At 47.5% G+C, this 23,671-nt stretch overlaps 1 protein-coding gene across 5 annotated transcripts in view; it reads right to left on the reverse strand.

Annotated features, from left to right (window-relative positions):
* Positions 1 to 23,671, reverse strand: part of LOC144166570 (uncharacterized) — a 105,965-nt gene that overhangs the window by 32,596 nt on the left and 49,698 nt on the right. For all 5 annotated transcript variants that reach the window (XM_077696067.1, XM_077696068.1, XM_077696065.1 and 2 more), the window contains exons 21-27: positions 23,415 to 23,617; positions 8,919 to 9,013; positions 8,023 to 8,249; positions 7,455 to 7,578; positions 4,527 to 4,680; positions 3,191 to 3,262; positions 203 to 432 (exon numbers count right to left, since the gene is read on the reverse strand). In XM_077696067.1, the coding sequence (XP_077552193.1) occupies positions 203 to 432; positions 3,191 to 3,262; positions 4,527 to 4,680; positions 7,455 to 7,578; positions 8,023 to 8,249; positions 8,919 to 9,013; positions 23,415 to 23,617 (1,105 nt within the window). The remainder of the gene's footprint in view (positions 1 to 202; positions 433 to 3,190; positions 3,263 to 4,526; positions 4,681 to 7,454; positions 7,579 to 8,022; positions 8,250 to 8,918; positions 9,014 to 23,414; positions 23,618 to 23,671) is intronic.

Below are 23,671 nucleotides of genomic sequence, written 5' to 3' on the forward strand. Positions count from 1 at the left end.
CAGTCCGTGTAAGCAGAGAGCATTCGGTGCCGGACAGTGCGCAACAGTTTCACCGCTGCACAATTTTGCGCACTGCCTTGGCTATGGCGTTGGCACCACACACCAAAAGCACCAAAATTTCTGGGGTGGTGTTACTTTGACCAGAGCCTACTTTGCGTTACCATGGAAGCCCAAAGCCAACCAGGACCAATCAAGTAAGTACCTGGTAAGGGGTAAACGTCGTCGGCCGCCAGGGGCGTCAGCGGCCAGGCTCCCTCATCCGCCACCGAAGTGGGCGTGGAGGCCAGTGGGGGCAGTTCTTTGGTGCGCCGCTTCAGGATGGAAGCTGGCGTGTGGGAGGATGCGGGGCCCGCGGAACTGGCCTCTGCCACTGGACCTTGCCAGCGCTGGACCGGTGGAGTCTGGAGTATGGACAGCGCCTCCGCCTCCCTCCTGTAAGTGGCACAAGCACATTGCACTCCGGATTCCAGTCTTGGAGACAAGCAATTGACTGCAGCCACCCCTCGAACAAGCAGGAAAATAAAAAAATAGAACAAGTCGAGATGGTTCAATGATTCGAAGGAAGTAAGGAGTCGACAGTACAGGAAAGACAGGCTAATAAGGGAAGCGCACAATTGGCTACCTTACGCACGGAGACAAAGGATTAAAACAATATACCGTATTTACACGATTTTAGGTCGACCCTTTTCTTTCAAATTTGGCAATCCAATTTTGGGAGCCCGACTTAGAATCGAAATTGAACTGTGAACAACTAGAAACGACAAGAGAAACAAGAATTCAGGGGTGTTACAAGGTGGGGACAGCTTTGCACCTTCATTTCCATGGTTATGACCGAAGCGTAGCATATTAATTTTCCATTGCATGCATTCTGGCGTCAATAAAGGTGATGCCGACTTTGAAAGCTGGCGTTCGCGATCTGTGCCCTCTGTTCACCGTACTCAGAGCGACTAACCTCCCACCATTGCGTTCGGAAGTGTACTGAACATGTGATGTGATTGTGGCTACGTTACAAACAAAACGCTTCTTGAATGTGAGTACAAACTCACAAATAAAAGGAAATCGCACACGGCCGCTTCCGTCAGCTACCCTGTCTGTTTTGGTATCGCATGGCAGTGCCGCTGCCGGTTGCTTCGATGGTTGTCATCTCGCAGAGAATGTGTTCTCATAATTGCGAATAAAGTTTCCAGCTCAACCCACAGCACATAGTTATTCAGTGTGCTTATACAAAAGCTTTTCTTTTTTAACATCTACTTACTGCGCGCATTACGACCACATGGCTCTTGTGGGAGCATCGATCATTGATGGAAGAGCCGGCGTATGGGGGTATTGGTAGCTGATGGAAGAGCTTCTCCTTGTGATACGATTGTTTTATGCGGCACTCACGTTTTTTCTTTGTTTTTTTTTAGAGACAATTATTGAGGGGTCGACCTACATTACAATCCTGTAAATATGGCATGTAAAGAAACAAGGTGGGGGGGAGTGAAGAAAAAAAGGGTAAAGGTAAGGCACAAAGACAGAACCGTGGACAAAAAATAAGGTGTAATACAAAGCCAGCAAACCGAGCAAATGGGCGAATGAAGGGAAATGCACGCTTGCAATGTTCCTATGACCATCCAGACAAACCGGTTGCCTTAGATGTTCGCTGCAAACCTGGCCTGGTGAAAACATTTGTGAATACCTAACCTAACACTACTTCAGGCACGAATGAGAACCACCACAAAGATCAAGAAGCATCACACAGGAATCAGTGGCTGCTCTTTCAAGAGACACCTCTGCAGCCATAATTTGGTGCCGAAGCAGTACGAGTAAGCTTCTGCCAGAATGGAGCACCTGCCAGCTGTTCTCTAAAAGGACTTAGAAACACTTCTTCAAGAAATCACAGATGGCGGCCTCAATGAGGTGAAAGATCTTAGGGAGAATTTTCAGCCCACACTTAGTATAAGCAATCATGGAATTAAACGTACCTCTCTTTCCTCTCACTACATGCTTCCTCCATTCACTTGGAAATGGTTAAGTCCCATCAGTTTTCACTTTGTATCCACCAGCTACCAGATGCCACCCCACCTAAATCCTCCCTACCGCCTGGTTTTACCCCGCTGCGTGCCTTGCTATGTTGCCAGAGTCCACCTGTGATAATGCGAGAAAGTGTTTCAGGGTCCTTTTTGAGAACAGCTAGCAGGTGAGTGGCGGTGCTATACCCTTGCACAACTTTACTTGTACTGTTTGGGCAGCAACTAAAGCCATGGCTGCAAGGGTGCCTCTCTTGAGAGGGCAGCCACTGACTGGTTGCTGTGTTGTGTTTCTTGGCCGCCAGCTAATCAGGATCAGTGAGGAGATGGGCTTCGCAACCAAGAACGCACCAAGAGGGATCCACATTCAATTGTGCAAACACAAACCGCACATTCAGTATCAGGAGACACACTAAAATTCCTGGCTGTCAAGGGACAAACGAAGGCCCTCATTTCCGAATACTCCAAAGCACACAAGTTAAACAAGAGACTGGCTTATCCTCAAAGTAAACAACAAAACTGAGAATGCACTACTCCCCACCGCCACTTCGATTCCTCAGAGCATCGTACGGGACGGTGGTGCAATCTAGTGTGCATCTTGGTCATAAGACAAAGAAGTCCCTTGACTAGAAGAGTACCCTTGCTTTACTTACAATGCCATTAGGAAGAGTGAATGCAATGGCTGCAACTTGGCGCAGAATGAAGAGGGCCACTAATCGCAAACAGTGTGGTCGCAGCGTCATTGGCAGAGTAAGGGTTATCTTTGAAAGGTATCCATGAATGCACAGTGGACACACAAGGCTCACACCTGGCTGAAGTACTGTCGACTACCTATTGCAGCAACTGAATGCATCTAGCTGCCACCTTTATTGGCGCTGTCGGGTCCTTTTGAAGAAAACAAAGAAAATAAATATATGCCTTGAGATGAAATAATTCAAGCCGCGTCAACCGTTAACCTAGTCAGACATCGTGAGGGCACTCTTTTTATCTAAAAGTTTTTTGATCCACAAGCACGCTGTCGCAGGCAAGGACTAAAAAACCTTAACTGGCACGATGAGTCTAGGAAGGGTTGTGGCTCATGGCATACACTGTAGTAAGACAAGCATCTAAACTATATAAAATGCTAGAAACAAACACACTGCCGCTAAGTAGAAAGTCGCTGCTACGTCTGCAACACTCACTCAAAGTGGAGGCTGTGACGGCGTACACTCGAGGAAGACTTCCTGCTGCCGTGCTGGTCAGCTGGTGTTTGCCTGAAAGTTAGCGAAAGTAAAAGTCCTCAACCTGCAAGTCCTCAACTTGCTTGTGCAAACAAAGCGGAGGTGACAAGAAATGGGCCAACGCTCATCGCGCTCCTGGACAACTTCCTTGCAGAAAAAGGTCGAATTGTATGCAACTGAAAAATAATAACAGTGAAGACATAATTGAAGACATGTTGGAAAATAGATACCAGCTCACTCGTGTGTTTCCCTTATTTTTACATTGCTCAATTTCACTGTCATCAATGAAATGCACTTCATGTGTCAAAAAAAAAATTCCAATGAAATGTGACAAAAAGAGTGCACTTTTACTTCTCACTTCTGAGTTTATTATCTACTTACAGCCCTTTTTTATGCATGACGGCATGTACAGCAGGAGATAATGGCACAGGAGGCATTACATGTTATTTATGCATAAAAACTGGCTCCTGAAACTACATTCATTAGCCGTTTCGGTGTCACTGACGTACACCACTAGACTGTTCCCTCCTCGTTCAAATTCAAAAATGGCCCTTAAAAAAATTCAGAAGAAAAAAGACAAGGGGGGTATGACATAACCTCTGAAGAAATCTGACGGTGAAAGGATTGACGGATGGCTCAACTGGTCTACAGTAAACGTTGAACGGGGTGCACCTAATCGGCCCCAACCATCATTTTTCCAAGCCATGCAAGGCTAAGCCACTGCGGGTGCTTGAACTTCCTCTGTACAATAAAACCTCGTTAGAAGAGACACTCAAGGGACCCTAGAAACATGTCTCTTGTAACCAAAGTATCTTGTATGCAATGTTGCTAACATGGCGAACATAGCAAAATCAACCAACCATACTTCATTAGAATGTCTCTTATAACCAAGTGTCTCTTGGAGTAGTGTCTCTTGCAACGAGGCTTTAGTACATTGACTTGGAGATAACTGCTGCAGTTCGCCCCAGACTGAGCCCACTGCAGCTACCACATTGAAAGTTTTCAAACAGGAGAAAAGTGGACGTCAAAGAAGAACGGGTACACCCCACGAAAGGCAGTGCAGTGGTTACAGAAGTGGAACTTACTGCTGGGGCAGTATCCTGTCTTTTGATACGTGCAACTTTAGCACTGCCTTTTTCATGATAAAGATTTGCACAATGCCTTTCTTCCTCGATTCTTCTGCACCTTCTCGTGAAAAAGGAGCTTAAAATCTTAAAGTCATACAGATGATTTAACGTGGCAAAAATGGTCCACTGCAGGCCCACACGCACGCACACGCATGCACGCACACGCATACCTGTCAGTGGGGCGGGGAAGCAGTGCAGGCCTGCTGGAGGCCTCGGAGGCTTCCAGGGTGGCACGCACCGCAGACACCCGCGACACCAGCCTCGGGGTGGTGCCCCTGTGCGGCACGCGCGCCGACACCGTCCCCAGGGAGCGCACGGGCACGCCTGCCAAGGAAAGGCACACACGCACCCACACCCATTGGGTCCACGGCAAGTGTGATTCTATTGATGCGAAATTCCTCCTCCACCCCAATGTCTCTGCTTTCATTTGCGCGAACCTTGCACTCATGAGGAGCTGCACTTACGAAGGTAATTACGTGACAACCACAATTCCTTAGTTGTTTCTTTCTTTTTTTTTTTTTTTTTTCAACCATTCGGGCGAGTGTGAATCATGACTCAAAAGATGGTCACTTATGATTAGTATTTTTTTTCCTTTTACGTCAGTAGAAAAACCACTATGGTGCTCCCATTGGACACCTAACTAGGGGTGCACTCTCTTCCCGACCACCCAAAACATCGGTCTGCTTAGGTCAAACTCTGCTCCGACTAAATGACTAACAAACAAAACAAGAAATAAAAGGAGCCTGTTTCCCTAGAGTTTCTTATACCTGTGACACACGGCAACGCTAGACCTCCTTTAAACTAAACCCCTTTTGCCACGTCAAAAGACATTTTGTGAAAAGGAGTGGCGCTCCTGACACACAACAACCCCCGATCTCCTTTACGTAGTTCCCGTAATTGACACACCATTAAAGTGGCGCAAGCAGTTCTGTGGAAAAAGCATGCACAATAACAAAAATAAAGTGCGGCTAAGAGCTCTTCTTCGTTATTTTAGAGAGAAACAATGCGTTTTATTGTTGTTTAGAAAAATAAATGGGTAATTTCACATATTTCTATTAAACAGCAACGATGGAGTGCTTTTTTAGTCTGTTTTGTGCCTAATCTGGCAACAGTGGGCAGATGTTTACAAAAATACATTACGATTGGGCTTATTTAGTGCAATTTAATTTCATTGCAGTTTTAAAAAATTATGAAAGTATTATGAAATCGCATTTGATCGCACTAAGTTCTGAGAAGCTTATGATTTGCAAGTGCCTGCTTACGAGGCTGCGCCGCTAGCTGCTCCTTCCCGTTCGGGAAAGGAGATAGGCGAACACCCCTTACGGAAAATGCCCGCTGCGGTGAAGGAGATTTTCCTTTGTCGTGTGTCATCGAGGCAAACGCCGTTTCGGTAGCAGTCCTTCTCTGCAAAGGCCTTTTAGGCGCCCGTGTGTCAGGGGTATTAGATATACTAGAGAGGAGTCTGGCATTAGTGCCAACACAATGCCATCGTGGAGACTATGGGAAGAGTACAGATTTGTATTAGCTTCGTAATTTCTATACCTCGAAACCTTTTAGTGCATGCAAAAATACATTAGGTGCAACAAAAATGCAGCAAAAAGTGTTTCTGACAAAGGCAGAAGCAGCAAGAAGCACCCAGCAGCACCACCCAGTAGCAGCGAGAAAATAAAACGCCCATTATCTTCCTTTTTGCAGCGGGACTACGTGAATAAATAATTTTTAACTTTAATAGTGCCCCATTTAAAACCCATTTAAAACCCATTTGAAAAATTTCAACAAACAATCGGAATGGTCTCTAAGATCAGCATGGTCCACAGTCAACTTAAGCTAACCACACACGAACAGCTTTGGTGGGGTTGGCTGCAACGCACATGTTTTGCCATATATATATACACCGTTTTTTTACAGAGCACTGCCATCTTGTAGTACTGGTGCTACCTAGGCCCTAGACTATATCCTGACTGCCTTATCTTATACGGCTAGCTCCAAAGCATTCTTCCGGGCATTCACACTTATTCACCGTGCTCCAGATATGCACTCTCCACAAGTGTTAATTTAAGGCTGCTGCACACCGAGAAAAACAGAAGTGTCCTCTCTTTCTTGAGTGTGCAACATTGTAAAATGGTCTCAAGTGGAGGCTAAACGAAAGAAATGGTTTATTTACGCGCACACAAACTGACGAACCTTCCTGACAATCTACTTTTAAAATAATGGTGAAACAATTAGAACGTGTTTCCGTGGAGTACTGCAAAAGTTTTTGTAGTGGCCAAGTCGGCATATCAACAATGTTCACATACCCTCACCTCATTGTGGTCAAGGATCCAATATGGGATCCGAAACGTCACAATTGTTGATTTGACTTGGTCAGTGACTGCAACTTTATTATGAACATACGACCTGACCAGGCAGACCTCAGTCGAACCCTGGCCTATCCCCTTTTGAATTGAATTTTTTTTAATTGAAAATAAGTTTTATTACGTTGAAAAACCACGAAAAAAGAACAAAATGTGATCATTTCATCCTCTCAATGTTACAGCGTTTTCATTTCCTGCCCACTTATTAAACAAACACTTCTTACCGCACTCTTGCTCCGCTTCTTCGGACTTGCAAAATATTAAAAACAAAGCCGATCACATAGCAGACACAAATGTGTGCCCTTACCGCAATTCCCACAATGGCACATGATCGCAAAGCCCCTTTTCTCCCTAGAATACTCCGTCTGGTCCTGCTCCAAAATACATAACACTGATCAAAGAACACTCATCATAAACACACCCGAGCAGTGGGAGGCAGCCTTGCTCAGCTTGGAAGCTGACATCCAGCTACAAGAAGTCCGGATGGCTGAAGCCACCGCCAGGAACCAAGGACTCCTGGCTGATGGCTGAGGGGAATGGGCGGGGCTCCCGCCCCTCCTACGCCAAACCCCTCACCAGATCTCTCTCTCTCTCTCTCTCTCTCTCTCTCTCTCTCTCTCTCTCTCTCTCTCTCTCTCTCTCTCTCTCTCTCTCTCTCTCTCTCTCTCTCTCTCTCTCTCTCTCTCTCTCTCCCCCTACCCCTACCTACCCTACCCTACCCTACCCTACCCTCTGCCCACTCACCAGAGGTGTCCCTCCGGTTGCGTGCCCCCCGCTGCTGCGACGGTGGCAGTGGCACGAGCCGCAGGAAGCTCTGCATCAGCTCCAGGGTGGCCGCCGCCTGCTTGCGCACCTCCTCCGGGTACGACTGGGCAGGGTAGTCAGGAAAACAGGTTAGGGTGCAACCGGCAGGTGCCCGTCCTCTGTATTACAGCCGTGGAGCGCTCAAAAGCAAGCACCCTTTTGAAATATACTTCACTCCGCTCACAAAATTCCCCAAACCACCCAGCAAGAAGGTGTCTGACAAACAGCTCCACCAGCGACATCTACTGGTTCACTTGGGACACTCCTATTCTCTTCAGCAACTGCTAGTAGGGTGCCACGGGATGACCGGCCAGCGCACAGAGATGAAGATGCGGGAATGGCGGCAGCTTGACAAAAGCCGGTGGCAGCAGGACAAGAAGCAGACCGAGACAGAAAAGAGGAACATGGCACAGAAACGCAGGCGTTGAAGGCGACAAAGAAGAAAGTGAGTGAGGGGGAATATGGGAGATGACGTTTCATTGGTTCGGCGATCCATCTCGGCCCTCACCCGCTGCAGCTGTGCCCTGCTGCCCTCCCTGAAGATCTCGCGGATGGTGGTGGTGAGCGGCAGGGCGGCGTGCGGGCGGCCGCACTGCAGGAAGTGCAGCGCCACCTGGCACAGCCACGAGGGGTCGGCCAGCTCGCAGAAGAAGCCCGTGAGCTGCGCCTCCTCTGCGGCCGACAGCGGCACCTGGAGCAGCATGTCCAGCTGCCGCCGCGCCTCCTGCTTTCCCCCTGCACTCAGTGGGGGATAACGAAGAAATCACCGTATAAGTTGGAATAGAGGACGATATTTGCCACCGCTAAGTCACACCTCGACCTATATACCGGTCATTGGCTTAATGTTAATTGTCATCTACCGGCAACCAGGTAGCTCATTAAGCTCATCCAAACCGCAGAGGCACCAGTGCCATCAATCCAATGCGCCATCTTTTTTTTTTAATGCTTTTGTTTTTTGTTCTCTTCCCTCACTGTCAGTAGCATGTGCGCGCTATCGCTTGAAACTAATTTTACAGCTCATTACACTGTGGTGGCACCAGTGGCAAGGAACTATTTTCAGTGCCCATTTCAAACACCGTAGTTTACTGAGGTGTAAAATTCGTTCCAAGCGACGCATCAAAGAACTGCTTCGATTATTGCATTCACCACGGTTCATAGTATTGGAAAATATAAAGATAACAGCTTAATGACCAACACTGTCTTGTCTATTGTTCCACTAAAAATGATTAGTTATCACTATCTAGGGAACTAATTCACCAACTGAAAATATTAATGGAATATTTGGAATCAGTGGGAAAAAAGCAGCAACACGGACAAGTTTCACAAAGTTTACTTGAAAATTGAAAGATGCAGTTTAAGACCAGTCTACCCTTAAAGCCCCTGGTAATGGCCCCCCGTACTCACTCCGGTTAACCAGTGCCACGATGGCGCCCAGCAGCTGATCCAGGTAGGAGAGACGGCTGTTCTTGCGCACCAGCTCCAAGGCACCAACCGCGCGGCTGCAAGGGGGAACACACACCGCATTTCTTCTCAACTTCCCTCCGCTCACCGATCGACGTGGCTACTCGCTCGTCTTACTAGAAGAGAGCCCCTTGCATTCCACGACAAAGCACAGTACCAAACCACTTTTACTCACATCGTTTCTTTAACGTAATGAAGTGCCCCCGGAAGTTGTTATTTACACAACTAGGACACTGTTGTCATCTCAACCTCGTCCTTCAAAGCTTCCCACTCTGCGCAGACGTATTTGACTTTTGAAACAGACGAACGCACAATGATGCAAGCTGATGTTAGACAACGATTCGCATATACCAAAACTCCACTCACAGCCAGTGAACCCTGTGGTTCATTTCGATTTCACGTTACGCTCATATATCCTTGCAAGGCTTGCAAGGAATGATGGCGGACAGATGCTTTCAGTGCTGTCCTATTGCACTTACCACCTAACACACTTTTTGATAGGCTAACAGGTGCCACTGGCAGAGCATTTTCATCATCATCGTCATTAGCTCGCAAACAGGAGCTAGCAGTATGCTTCCAACAGCGTTGCATCATTTAAACATTAAAATATTGCATTTGAAAGCTGTTTTTGGAGAGGTTTTGCAGAGGTTTTTACACTGCACTTTAGTGTAGTTGCTAGGTTTAGTTACTTTTTAAGCTTAAACTTGTTAATTAGGTGCTGCTACTTCGGATTTCGTGCTTTTGGTTTCGCTGTAAACAGCGGAACTGCCATAGAAATTCTCCAAAACAAACAAAATTTCAAATTTTCTTCCTTATATCCAATACTTCACTATAATCAGTGCTCACTACAACAATGTCCGAGTCTTGCTAATACCACAGTCCTTCAATGTTTTACTGGTCACGAAACTTCGGCGCTCGTTTTATATAGGGACCGCGCGCGCCACTACAGGCGCCACCGCCGCACGAAGGTCATCCAGCCGCCGCGCATGCGGCGTATTGGCCAGCTCTTGGCGTGCAAACGCTCGCTCGAGCTTTTAGTGTCGGCGCGCTGATTAAGTGCGTTTTTTTCGTAGTAGCTAGCGAAAAATAGTCCAGTCATTGTGTATATCACTTGCCTTCAATGGGGTTTTACTTTTCGAAGAAATTACCGTAGACTTCGGCCGCGAACGACAACGGCTTCTGCGTGCCCTGGCACAAGCGCTGCGCCGTCGTGTTGACGGATTTTTAAGTCTCTATTGCTTCTTTTCTTATAGAAAAAGTTGTAAATACCACACATACGGTATCTGCGTAGCCACGGACTGCTGCGGGCCTATCGATAATAAAAAAAAAAAACTGAAAGAAACCAAGTACGCGTCGTTCAGACTACGCTTAATGAATCCATTGATATCTCTGGAATGCACAGAACGCTGAAAGAGATAGCCCAATAGTATTGTCGTTTCGATGCGTGGGTACACACTTGAGAACATCTAAAAACGCTGCAGCAACGCGAAGGATCAAAACGCGAAGAGATATATATGTTGCACCATGTGTCTTTCTGCTTCCACCCTTTGCAATCCTCGCAAAAACGGGAAGCGAAAAAAGAACAATAAAACTGATTTTATCACACGCAACAAAAAATTTCAATGTTACGAAGGGAGACAAAAGAGCGTGGTCCAGGGTACAAAAATTTATTTTTTTCGCGCTGCGATGTGCAGCATACGGAGGAAACAGAATATTGCTACGAAGCCAAGAACGACGCAAAGCTTTTCTGAATGCAGCGAGCTAGCGAGCTACTGCTCTACAAAGGCTAGCATGAAACACAAACGTCGAAGAAGCAGTCCGCAGTGTGATGTGCACAAATGAACGTCGATAAAGTGAGTTGCGCGGTGTTTGCTATGCATGCATTACTATCGGAAAGTTATTAATTTCAAATCCATGAGTAAAGATCGTTTCCCCGAAGTCCAGTGTCGATCAGGAACCCAATCGCCCGGGCTCCGGTTGATTTGGCAGGAGGCTGGCTGGGCGATGGTGTTGAAGTTCTTGGAGACGGCGGCCGAATTGATTGATTGATTTATAGGGTTTAACGCGCCGACGCAACGCATACGATGAGGCGCGCCGTAGTGGAGGGCTCCGGATTAATTTTGACCACCTGGGGATCTTATCGTGCGCCGAAATCTCGTACACACGGGCGTTTTTGCTTTTCGCCTCCATCAGAAAAGCGGCCGCCGCGGCCGGGAATCGAACCCGCGACCTCGTGCTCAGCAGCGCAACGCCTTAGCCACTGAGCCACCACGCTGACGGTGGTTCCTGGAATCCGGCCGCGTCGTCTGTTTTCTCAATGGGGGATTAGCCCTGTGGTATGCGGTGGGCCAGACGATCCGTCTCCCGTGCGCGCCGTGACGAATTGGAGTCGACTGCTCTGCAGTGTTGGCAGTGCTACATCGTCAGACAGGGCGGCGGGTTCCCACGCGCAGCCCGGGCGCCTGGCCGCTAATCTCATAAGTGGACCTTACACCATGGAAATAAGATTAAGAACATTGTCGAAGAAACAAAAAATCAAGTTAGCGACAAGGTGGCACACTTTTAATATCAAACAACATTGCCCGACGGGACGTACGACAAAAAGAGCAAACGGGCGCTCTGGTTGAAACGCCAGATAAGAAACCGGAATCGGCCACGCGCGATTACAAAACAAACAAAACGAACCCTAAGGGATAATTCGCGGAAATATGAAAAGTAAAAGCACAAGGACGTCCCAAATCCTTTTTACACGCGAGCCTGAGCGCAAGGTAGTGCAAGCCATCAAGATGGCGCCGCCGGAGTGTGTGTGCGGAAAATGCTCCGAGTCGATTGTCGGCCGCCAACAATATATCGAGTGCTGCAAATGCAACATGCACTTCCACTGCAAATGCGTTAACGTCGTCGGCAACGCCTACGATGAGTTGATGACAACCGGCGTGAGTGCATATGTGTGCAAAGCGTGCGAACGAGCATCGGAACGAGACGCCGCCTCGATGGACACCAAACGTACCGCCAGCTTCGAAGTGGCGCGACCCAACACCGGCGACGAAGCTGCACCCGTATTGCCGAACGGCGAATTTGCGTCGATGATACAACAGTTGTGTTTGAAGATTGACAGCCTTACGGCCGAGGTCGGTGAATTGCGAGCCGACAACACGTCGCTCCGGCAACAAACTGAGCGAACGACCGAGCTGCTACGCAAGCTACAAGTGAACTCCGCAGCCGACTTTGCCTCATTGCAGCTCCATCTTTCTCGAAACTCGGAGCTTCTACGCACAGCGGTGAGCGTGAATCGTGTGGACCCACAGGGTCTAGCCGGCACACAATTTTATTCGACCGTGCTGAAGTTGGATGACAAACAAAGCGTGCCAACCGCCCCACGAAAGTATGCGGCGACTGACAAGAGAAAGGCGCGGCGCCTCCCTTGTCGACCAGGCCCTCGCAGTTTCCAGGTGCTAATCGAACGGCCTCTAAACACGAGGCACCTCCGCCAGAGTCAGCTGAGGCCCCCGAAGACGACGACGGCTTCCGGCTTCAGCGCCGAAGACGTGCTAGGCCTAATGTCGGCCGCAGCTCAAAGTCGACTCTCGCGGCGGTCGTGCGACCCCCGCGACAACGTGCACTCTTCGTGACGCGCCTGGCTCCCGGCACCACGACAGTGGACTTGACTTCGTCGTTGAAAGACCTCTTAAACGGCGTTGAAGTGACGTGCACTCAGCTACCATCTCGGCATCCCAGCTACTCTTCGTTTCATGTCGCGATCGAGGAGCAACATTTCGACGGCATCAACACGCCCGAGGCATGGCCCGAAGGCTGTCTCTTTCGCCCTTTCTTCGGAACGCTGCATGGCCGGCAGGATGTACTGCAGAAAGACACTTCTAAATAAGCATGTCGGACCCTACTTGCACCATCTATTACCAGAATGTCCGCGGCCTACGAACGAAGGCCGACGCATTTTACTCTAATGTAGCCACCACCAACTATCCCATTATATGCCTCACGGAAACGTGGCTGGACGATTCCTGCGCAAGTGCTCAATTTTTCACACCTGGTTACACAGTCTTCCGCCGTGACCGCAATTATGCCGCGACTAAGCAAAAAGAGGAGGGGGTGTGCTAATCGCGGTGGACAGCTCGCTTAACGTGCGCCGTAGAGGTGATCTAGAGCTTTACGAGGAAAGTGTTTGGATTGAGGTATCCGCCAGAAATGGCGCCAGCTATTTACTGGGAAATTATTATTTTCCACCTCTTTATGATGCTACCAAATTCATCAACCATTTTCAGAGCCTTGAGCAAATTGTAGACTTTTCAAAATATAATGTCCGCATTTTTGGTGATTTTAACCTGCCTGGGATGGATTGGGCAGCTACAGGTGTTCACGAGGTTGCTGCTGCGTCACGCCCGAAAGCATCTTTTATGTTAGACTTCATCATGTTTCATGGCCTATATCAAAAAAACACTTGCCCAAACCACCAGGGAAAATTTCTTGACGTCATACTAACATCCTCTCCTGATGATTGTGTCCAGAGGGCATGTGCTCCACTAACACGGGTAGATAGTTATCATCCTCCTTTAGAGATAGTGTTTTCATTGAAAGTGGTGAGGCACGTTCCTCGTGCACAAACTAAGTTTCAATTTGACCGTGGGGACTACCTCGGCCTGTATGTGTTCCTAAGGGACTACGACTGGTCAGACGTGCTCAGCGACCACTGTGCAGAATCGGCCACAGCCAAATTGACTGCTGCACTACAAGACGCAATGGCCAGGTTCATCCCGCAACGCACTTCCTGTCCATCCGTGTATCCGGCTTGGTTCTCTCAAGAGCTGCGACAGTGTCCCGAGCGAAAGGCACACCTGCACCACCTTCATAAAGTCTCAGGCTGCCCAACAGCGTATAAAATGTTCAGCGATTGTAGAGGACAGGCCAAGCAGCTGCTGAAACGGGACAGGCAAGCCTACATTGACAGAGTTGAAACATCTTTGAGGCAGGACCCCAAACAGTTCTGGAGGTTCATGCACAGTTATGGCTCACGATCATCTAAAATTTCAACGATCCACACAGCTGCAGGCAAGGCATGTACCAACGCAACAGATATTGCCAACCTGTTGGCTAGCCACTTCAGCTCCAGTTTTTCAGCTGGTAATACTGGCAACACTGACTATGCGGATAAGACCTTACAGGCAGACTGCCTGGCGGCAACGCCAGTGACAGAGACGGAAATTCGTGAAGCCCTTAGAAAAATGAAGGCCAAAAAATCATGTGGCCACGACGGCATCCCTAGCTTCATTGTTAAGGGCTGCGGACCGATACTTACACCCTTATTGAGACACATCTTCAACATCTGTATACAATCTGGAGTCTTTCCAACCACTTGGAAACACTCAATTGTTGCACCCATATTTAAGTCTGGCGACCCTTCCCTTGTGGTCAATTATCGACCTGTGTCACTGATTTGCTCTCTGTCCAAAGTTCTGGAGCTTATTTTGTACAGCCGTCTCTACTCTTACTTCTCCCAGAAGCTGTGTACACAACAACATGGCTTTATTCCTCATCGTTCACCTGTGACAAATCTGTGTGCTTTTCTTAGCAAAGTGGTCCCTGCAGTGCATTCAAGACACCAAATTGATGTAATCTACTTTGATTTGTCAAAGGCATTCGACACTGTGTCACACTCCTTGCTGTTACAGAAACTGGACAACTATGGAATATGTAAGATGTACTTGATGCTTTTTGAAAGTTACTTGTCTAACCGTACAAACGTTGTGCGAGTTTCGGGCTGTTTCTCTGGTGAATTTCGCTCAACTTCTGGAGTGCCTCAGGGAAGCAACCTGGGCCCCTTGCTGTTCTTGATTTTTATCAATGACTTGGCTGAGCGCATGCAACACTCTGAAATGCTCCTCTTTGCTGATGACATTAAGATCTTTCGGCCTATAGACAGGGCTAGCGAGTGCTCTCTTCTACAAGATGACATCAACACCGTGTCAGCATGGTGTTCAGCAAACATGCTTCGCATCAACCCATCAAAGACCAATGTGATATCATACCATCGTCGACAGGTGCCGATTCAATTTTTGTATAAGCTGCATGGGGGTTCCATTACTCGAGCGTCAACAGTGCGGGACTTGGGTGTGCACATTGACTCATCACTAAGTTTTAAACACCACATTGAAAAAACAGCCAGCGATGCAATGAAATCCCTTGGACTCTTAACACGTGTCACGAAAGAATTCACTGATCCTACCTGCTATTTGTCCCTGTTTCGGGCTATTGTACGTTCCCGGCTAGAGTACTGCTCGGTTGTATGGAACTCTGTTCCTCAATACTTGTCACTGTCTCTGGAACGAGTCCAGATGAGATTTGTTAGAATCTATTATGATCGTTACCTTTTCAGGAAAATATATTACACGTATGACAGAATACTCGACCACACTGGATTAAGCAGACTGAGTGACAGAAGAACACTCCTCGATATGTGCTTTCTTCACAAGCTCATTCATGGAGCTGTTGACTCTGCTGATTTGCTAACTTCCATCAATTTTCATGTCCCCACACGATGCCATTCCTCGCCGCTATTTTATCCTGCCGTCAATCATAAAAGCCCTGTCCAGAGAATGCAACTCCTTTACAACTCACTTGAAGCGCCTGATCTGAGTATCTTTGATCGTTACAGCACTTTTGTGCAAGCTGTTAAAAATACATCTAAAGCCTGAGTGTGCACTTATGTGTTGTAAAATCAGGTGAGTCAGCCATGTAATGCTTGTTCCATTGAGGTTATATTTTCATTTCTCATGCTCTTTTTTCGCTATGGTACACATCTGAGTGTGTTCTGAGTGTGTTCTTCTTTTGCGTTGTAGAATCGTGTGAGTCAGCCTTATAATGTTTGATCCATTGATGTTATTTTTACTATACTCTTTTTTCCCCATTGTACACATCTCCCTTTCCTATCCTTTCCCTTGTTTCTTCTGTGCACCACGCTGAAGGCGTCATGCTGTTTGTGGGCACTTATCTAAATAAATAAATAAAAAAGTTTGCAAACAGGTATGAAGCACCACTACAACCTGACTGATATGACAAAAATCCGATTTTAAGTTAGCCTTGTACAATTCTAGGTCCACGTTGCTCTCAAAAGGGTACATTGCTTTTTCCATTGTCACACACAGTGCATTTCCACACACTGTCACACACTTATAATCGAAGCTGAAATCTCCCGTTGCTTGCCTTGGAATGGCGCGCCTCCATTTCTCACGCAGCTCCCCGTCGCTCGGTCAACAGAACAAGAAAACATTTTCTGTGGTATCGTTGTACAAGGAACGACATCTCGGGTCGCAACACATGTTCGGCATCGTCATTGCACTACTTAAGTCGCATCACAACAGCGCGAGATGCACGTTACATTTTTTTCCCGCACAAAACAAACACAACTCGCCGCGGCTCCGCCGTTGCAGCCAGCGCAACGCCGCCGGAGGAGTGACCTCAGTGAGAGGGTGGCGCCACCGCGCGGCGGCCAAAGGCAGCATATGAAGCTCTCCCATTGAGTTACGGAGCAGTTTCGTGACCAGTAAAGCATTGAAGGACTCTGCTAATACAGTCTACGCTCGTTACAGCGGATCCGGCAACAACGGACTTTCGGTTACAACAGACCATTTCTGTTGGTTTGTCTGGTACCCATGCATGTTAAATGGAGTCCACTCCGCTCACAACGGACCCGGCTAGAGCAGACTATCGGCTACAACAGACTAAATTTTAGGCGAAAATTGTTTCGACTGAACGTTTATACCGGACTTCCGCGGGGCCGGCGCCCGGTGTGCTTTTTCGTTTATTTTGGCAAGAAAACTATTATGTCTGGCAACATTGCTGGCAGCCGGGTCGTTGGCGCAGCCAAGCCAAGCCAGTGGCTTTTTTTTTTTTGTGCGACCAGCGGCGTGAGCGGCAGGATAGCTGATTTCACTGTCGGATAAATTAAGCGTAATTAACGCTGTTGAACACGAGGAAAAACAGGCTGACATCGCCAGAAGTACAGGCCTGTCTAAGGACAGTGTCCGCTGTACCGTCAAGAACAAGGCCGCTGCCGATAAACGCGACTCCGGTGAGATTGAAAACATGGCAATCGAATACTCGAAGTGGTGCACTCGGAGGCGAGTCTGCCCGCGTCAGTTTTTTTTATGTAATAAAAAACTCGGATTCAGTGACGTTCGGCTTTTATTATTCCCACACATGCATCGTTCCCGTTCCGTTCGGTGAAAAAGGTAAGAAATGCCTCAAGTAGGGGTTGTTCCCCATCCATTGTGTGCAATCTGCCGGTAACCGTGCGCAGTCCAACTGGTCTAACTTTCGATTTTACAGCTGACCGTCATCAGATTATTTCATTACATCTGTTTCAATGACCAGAATAAAATTGCTAAAAATGTGGAATCTGCCTTGAGGGAACGTCAGGCAGCGATCCGATTTGTTTGACGAACGGTTTCGGGAAAACCTGCCTCGTCGTGAGGGGATTTAATAGAGCCTAGCTAATGCTGATGGGCACGACTGATGTTTTATAGCTGGTTTATAATTGCGCCTAGTTATATTCTTGCGTTATTTGCTCAGATCATCTTGCGTCTTTACACGCTTGACCACATGCGCTAGGCCTTTTCGAAGTGCCGGTGCTAAGTTTTGGAAACGGTGTTTACGCGATTCTTTGCCCTCGCGCGAACACTGTGCAGAGGTGCTGCAGGCGTGTAGAAAGAACAAAGTGTATGTACTATGCATGCAATATCGGTCAAAGTACCCACTGTAGGGCTCATAGCCCCCCCCCCCCCCCCCCCCCCCCCCCCCCCCCCCCCCCCCCCCGTCGGATACAGCATACTTCGGCTACAGCGGACGTTTTTTTCCGGATTAAGAGGGTCCGTTGTAACGGGCGTAGACTGTACTCACTAAAATTTCAACTTCAAATATTCAGCGCAGTACTCTAGGCTCTCTATTTGCATTTGATTGATTGATTGATTGATTGTAGGGTTTAACGTGCGAACACAACGCAGGCGATGAGGCGCACTGTAGTGGAGGGCTCCGGATTAATTTTGACCACCTGGGGATCTTTAACGTGCGCCAAAATCTTGCACACACGGGCGTTTTTGCTTTTCGCCTCCGTCAGAAAAGCGGCCACTACGGCCGGGAATCGAACCCGCGTCCTTGTGCTCAGCAGCACAATGCCTTGGCCACTGAGCCACCGCGGCGGGCTATTTGTATTTTATCTGCACACACAAACCTTCAGCATTTACAGACCCCAGAACACTCTGCCCTGTTTAAATGGCACACACAGTGCATAGCCCTCTTGAGACAACATGCAACAATGTTAACGTGCTTCTAGTCTATGAAGTGCTGCCCGCCTAAAGAGCTGGTAATTATGGCGAAGCGAAAACTCAAGACATGCGCCTGAAACGCACCTGTACAGCCACGAAGGAAAGTCGTGCAGCTTTCTCACAAGCTTTGTAGCTGAAGGAAAGTTCTCCTCGGGTGGTTTACTTAAGGGGGGACGCGGCTTTCAACTTCGGAAAAATGACCAAAACATCGTTTTTTTGAAACCCGCATATTCGGCTTCTATGTTTCCTATTCTATGCGTCTGCAAAGTTTTTACGCTGAAAAGCGTCGCAAAGTGGCATAAAAAAATACTTTTGTCAGGCGCGGTGACAAACTATCAGCGCAAAAGGCCGAAAAAACGGCAATTTTCGGAGCGCTCTATCTCCGCAACGGTGCCACCGGGCGCGGCCATTTTGATATGGTTAGATCGGCCGAGCGATCGTCTTTCCGGTTCCGCTCGTCTCTTTTATCTTCGTTCATTCACAAACGCACAAACGGCAGAAAAGAAACGACGCACAAACGAAGCTAGAAATAGATGCTGAAGCGCTGTTGGTCCTCCGGTCGGGGCTCAGAACAACGACCCTCCTGATTGGATGTCACGGGCGCAACGCAAGATGGCGGCCGCCTGAGCTGCGTAGCGAGCGCATTGAGTTCATTTTCGCCGCTTCGCTCGGCCGAGTTTCTGTTCAATCTGTGGTATTCAACACGCACGTTATCGCGATGGGAATGCCTGAGATCGCGAGCCAGATTACGGGAAGTTGTGTGGCTCGAAAGGAGGAGGTCATCGAACGCTTCGTGGTGCGCGTGACTCTACCGTCGCCAGACCCCGGAGGGTGACGCGGTGTGCGCGCTTGCGATAGCGGTTCGTGAAGTGAACTTTTAGTCGGGTTTGCGATGTTTACACGCTTAGTTATTGCTGTGTTTTGACTGTGGACTCGCTAGCCTTGAAAAAGAAACGGTCGACGCGTCAAACGCGCTGGCGCGCACGGCATAGCCGACGCGCATTGGAGCAGCACATGACTGGGCAACCGGTGGCAACCGGTTACGATTGAACGCCAGTAGTTGTAATTAATGCCTGCGACGTTAGATTTGATCTTAAAAGCGACCTGACCAGCCATGTCAGGTATAATTAAAGTTCGATATGTCGCGGTAAGCGTGCGCTGCGATGCGCGCGAGCCATATCGCCCGTATTGCGCAACGTTTCCCGTGCACTTGTAATTTTCATGCAAACAGGTTTGAGTTAGTAATATAGGAATAAAAATATGTTCTCTGCATTAAAAATGTACGTTACTGTCGCAGCATTTAACAGTGATTTTTTAGGGAAATTATTGATACCATTGCTTAGGGCATACTGGCTTTGCTGCTAGAAATATTGGATGCCTTGAATGTCAAAAGTATTAAAAAAATATGTTCTTGCATTGAAGTTGGGAGTTATGCAGAATACTCTACCAAGCTTCAAAGTAGCTCATTTTCATCCTTGTGGTATGCAAACTTTTGGCAATGAACACCTCTGCACGTATGAGTACTAAGTTGCTGTGCCAGGCAAGATGATAAAACATAAAAAAAAGCCAAAAATGTTCAAATTTAAGTAAAAAAAAATGCTCAACTTGTTGCCATGGTGACAACACTGCAAAAGGAGGCTGTTCAGTGCGATACAGCCAACCAGCTAACCTACTTTGCATTGAAAGCCCATTGAAACCCATCTCCCCCTTCATTTGGTCTGCAAAGTGGGGTATGTACTCTTCACGGAGGAGCTGAAAATGATGTTTTCTGGAAAGAAAAAGGCTGTAAAAGGCACTCCAATTTCAAGGCAAGGCATTCCAGAAGCCCCATGTTCAAAAGGACATGAAAGGCTACAACCATGACGACTTTTGATAAGTGAAACCTATGTTGCAACTTCGGAAGCCGTTTTCTCAAAACAGTTTTTTTTGCCACCTCCGTCGCTTGTACCAGGGATTTTTTTGTGACCGCTGGGTCTATTTTGATTTCGTTTCTTGCATTACATTCCTTGATAAACAGTTCAGGTCGTGACACTCTTGGTTTTCCAGATTTGTTTTTTGTGATTTTTTTATTCGAATAATCGTTCACAGTCAACATGCCTATTGCACATTAACCTCCAAAAAAATGAAAACCAAAAAACATTGTGTTGTAAAAAAAAAAATTCTAAAACTGTCACGACCTCGTCCATTCATTTGGGAATGCAAAGCACTTTGAACAAGTTTTCTATCGTGTTTTATAAGCCGCTCAAGCTCGGTACAAGCGGAACAGAAAGAAAATTTAATACATAAAAAAGTTTTCAAAATATTAGTTTGAAATTTTTATGGTGTTATCACGGAAGCATTTCCAGTTGCTGTGCCAATTTTCATCAAAATCCACAAAGAAATAAAAAAGTTGATTTTGAAAGCCACGTCCCCCCTTAAGGGGGGACGCGGCTTTCAACTTCGGAAAAATGACCAAAACATTGTTTTTTTGAAACCCGCATATTCGGCTTCTATGTTTCCTATTCTATGCGTCTGCAAAGTTTTTACGCTGAAAAGCGTCGCAAAGTGGCATAAAAAAATACTTTTGTCAGGCGCGGTGACAAACTATCAGCGCAAAAGGGCGAAAAAACGGCAATTTTCGGAGCGCTCTATCTCCGCAACGGTGCCACCGGGCGCGGCCATTTTGATATGGTTAGATCGGCCGAGCGATCGTCTTTCCGGTTCCGCTCGTCTCTTTTATCTTCGTTCATTCACAAACGCACAAACGGCAGAAAAGAAACGACGCACAAACGAAGCTAGAAATAGATGCTGAAGCGCTGTTGGTCCTCCGGTCGGGGCGCAGAACAACGACCCTCCTGATTGGATGTCACGGGCGCAACGCAAGATGGCGGCCGCCTGAGCTGCGTAGCGAGCGCATTGAGTTCATTTTCGCCGCTTCGCTCGGCCGAGTTTCTGTTCAATCTGTGGTATTCAACACGCACGTTATCGCGATGGGAATGCCTGAGATCGCGAGCCAGATTACGGGAAGTTGTGTGGCTCGAAAGGAGGAGGTCATCGAACGCTTCGTGGTGCGCGTGACTCTACCGTCGCCAGACCCCGGAGGGTGACGCGGTGTGCGCGCTTGCGATAGCGGTTCGTGAAGTGAACTTTTAGTCGGGTTTGCGATGTTTACACGCTTAGTTATTGCTGTGTTTTGACTGTGGACTCGCTAGCCTTGAAAAAGAAACGGTCGACGCGTCAAACGCGCTGGCGCGCACGGCATAGCCGACGCGCATTGGAGCAGCACATGACTGGGCAACCGGTTACGATTGAACGCCAGTAGTTGTAATTAATGCCTGCGACGTTAGATTTAATCTTAAAAGCGACCTGACCAGCCATATCAGGTATAATTAAAGTTCGATATGTCGCGGTAAGCGTGCGCTGCGATGCGCGCGAGCCATATCGCCCGTATTGCGCAACGTTTCCCGTGCACTTGTAATTTTCATGCAAACAGGTTTGAGTTAGTAATATAGGAATAAAAATATGTTCTCTGCATTAAAAATGTACGTTACTGTCGCAGCATTTAACAGTGATTTTTTAGGGAAATTATTGATACCATTGCTTAGGGCATACTGGCTTTGCTGCTAGAAATATTGGATGCCTTGAATGTCAAAAGTATTAAAAAAATATGCTCTTGCATTGAAGTTGGGAGTTATGCAGAATACTCTACCAAGCTTCAAAGTAGCTCATTTTCATCCTTGTGGTATGCAAACTTTTGGCAATGAACACCTCTGCACGTATGAGTACTAAGTTGCTGTGCCAGGCAAGATGATAAAACATGAAAAAAAGCCAAAAATGTTCAAATTTAAGTAAAAAAAATGCTCAACTTGTTGCCATGGTGACAACACTGCAAAAGGAGGCTGTTCAGTGCGATACAGCCAACCAGCTAACCTACTTTGCATTGAAAGCCCATTGAAACCCATCTCCCCCTTCGTTTGGTCTGCAAAGTGGGGTATGTACTCTTCACGGAGGAGCTGAAAATGATGTTTTCTGGAAAGAAAAAGGCTGTAAAAGGCACTCCAATTTCAAGGCAAGGCATTCCAGAAGCCCCATGTTCAAAAGGACATGAAAGGCTACAACCATGACGACTTTTGATAAGTGAAACCTATGTTGCAACTTCGGAAGCCGTTTTCTCAAAACAGTTTTTTTTGCCACCTCCGTCGCTTGTACCAGGGATTTTTTTGTGACCGCTGGGTCTATTTTGATTTCGTTTCTTGCATTACATTCTTTGATAAACAGTTCAGGTCGTGACACTCTTGGTTTTCCAGATTTGTTTTTTGTGATTTTTTTATTCGAATAATCGTTCACAGTCAACATGCCTATTGCACATTAACCTCTAAAAAAATGAAAACCAAAAAACATTGTGTTGTAAAAAAAAAATTCTAAAATTGTCACGACCTCGTCCATTCATTTGGGAATGCAAAGCACTTCGAACAAGTTTTCTATCGTGTTTTATAAGCCGCTCAAGCTCGGTACAAGCGGAACAGAAAGAAAATTTAATACATAAAAAAGTTTTCAAAATATTAGTTTGAAATTTTTATGGTGTTATCACGGAAGCATTTCCAGTTGCTGTGCCAATTTTCATCAAAATCCCCAAAGAAATAAAAAAGTTGATTTTGAAAGCCACGTCCCCCCTTAAGCTGACCGCCTAACAGCTGGTCATTTTTAAGGCAAGCTCTAAAAAGAATAGGGTGTTAAACAGAGACAAAAAAAAAAAAAGACACAAACGACGTATAAAGGCGCCACATCGTTAGTGTCTACCTTTGCCTCCATCTGTGTAGCGCCCTATTCTTTTTAGTGAAGAAATGAACCAAGCAGCTGAATAACAATTATCAGTCTTGGTCTCAGCATAGACTCCCCAAAAAAAGCAATTCAGCATTGCTATGGTGTGGGTAGTCCTCCGGCTACCTGCCGACTGTCCCTGGTTACTCCTAGACGGTAAATCAAAGAGCTCTTCAATCTGTGCTCATCAATCTGTGCTCTTCGGGCAGTGCGAAGTGCTGTGGGTCGGTGCACTCCAAATACTTGCGAGTGGACCAGCTCAGCAAGTCCTGTGAGCCCCGTTCCCTCCTTTGCCCATCACCTGTTGGCCAGCAGCACGTCCAGCTGGAGGGCCAGTTCCTCGGGCGTGGAGGCCGCCTGGAGGTGCTGCAGGCCGCACAGGGCCAGGGAGGAGTCGCCCCGCCGCAGCAGCATGCGCACCACGGGGCCCCACAGGGCACTCAGCAGGGGACGGATGTCGGGGGTGGCCAGGGAGTGCGCCCGCTGCAGCTGCTCCAGGCCCTCCTGCAGGTGCAGGGGAATGAGAAGAGGGCACGGCGAGAGAACCCGGTCTCAGTC

The sequence above is a fragment of the Haemaphysalis longicornis genome, unplaced genomic scaffold (assembly GCF_048455015.1).
Source record: "Haemaphysalis longicornis isolate Haplotype H1 unplaced genomic scaffold, Haemaphysalis longicornis Haplotype H1 scaffold_18, whole genome shotgun sequence".
NCBI lineage: Eukaryota > Metazoa > Arthropoda > Arachnida > Ixodida > Ixodidae > Haemaphysalis > Haemaphysalis longicornis.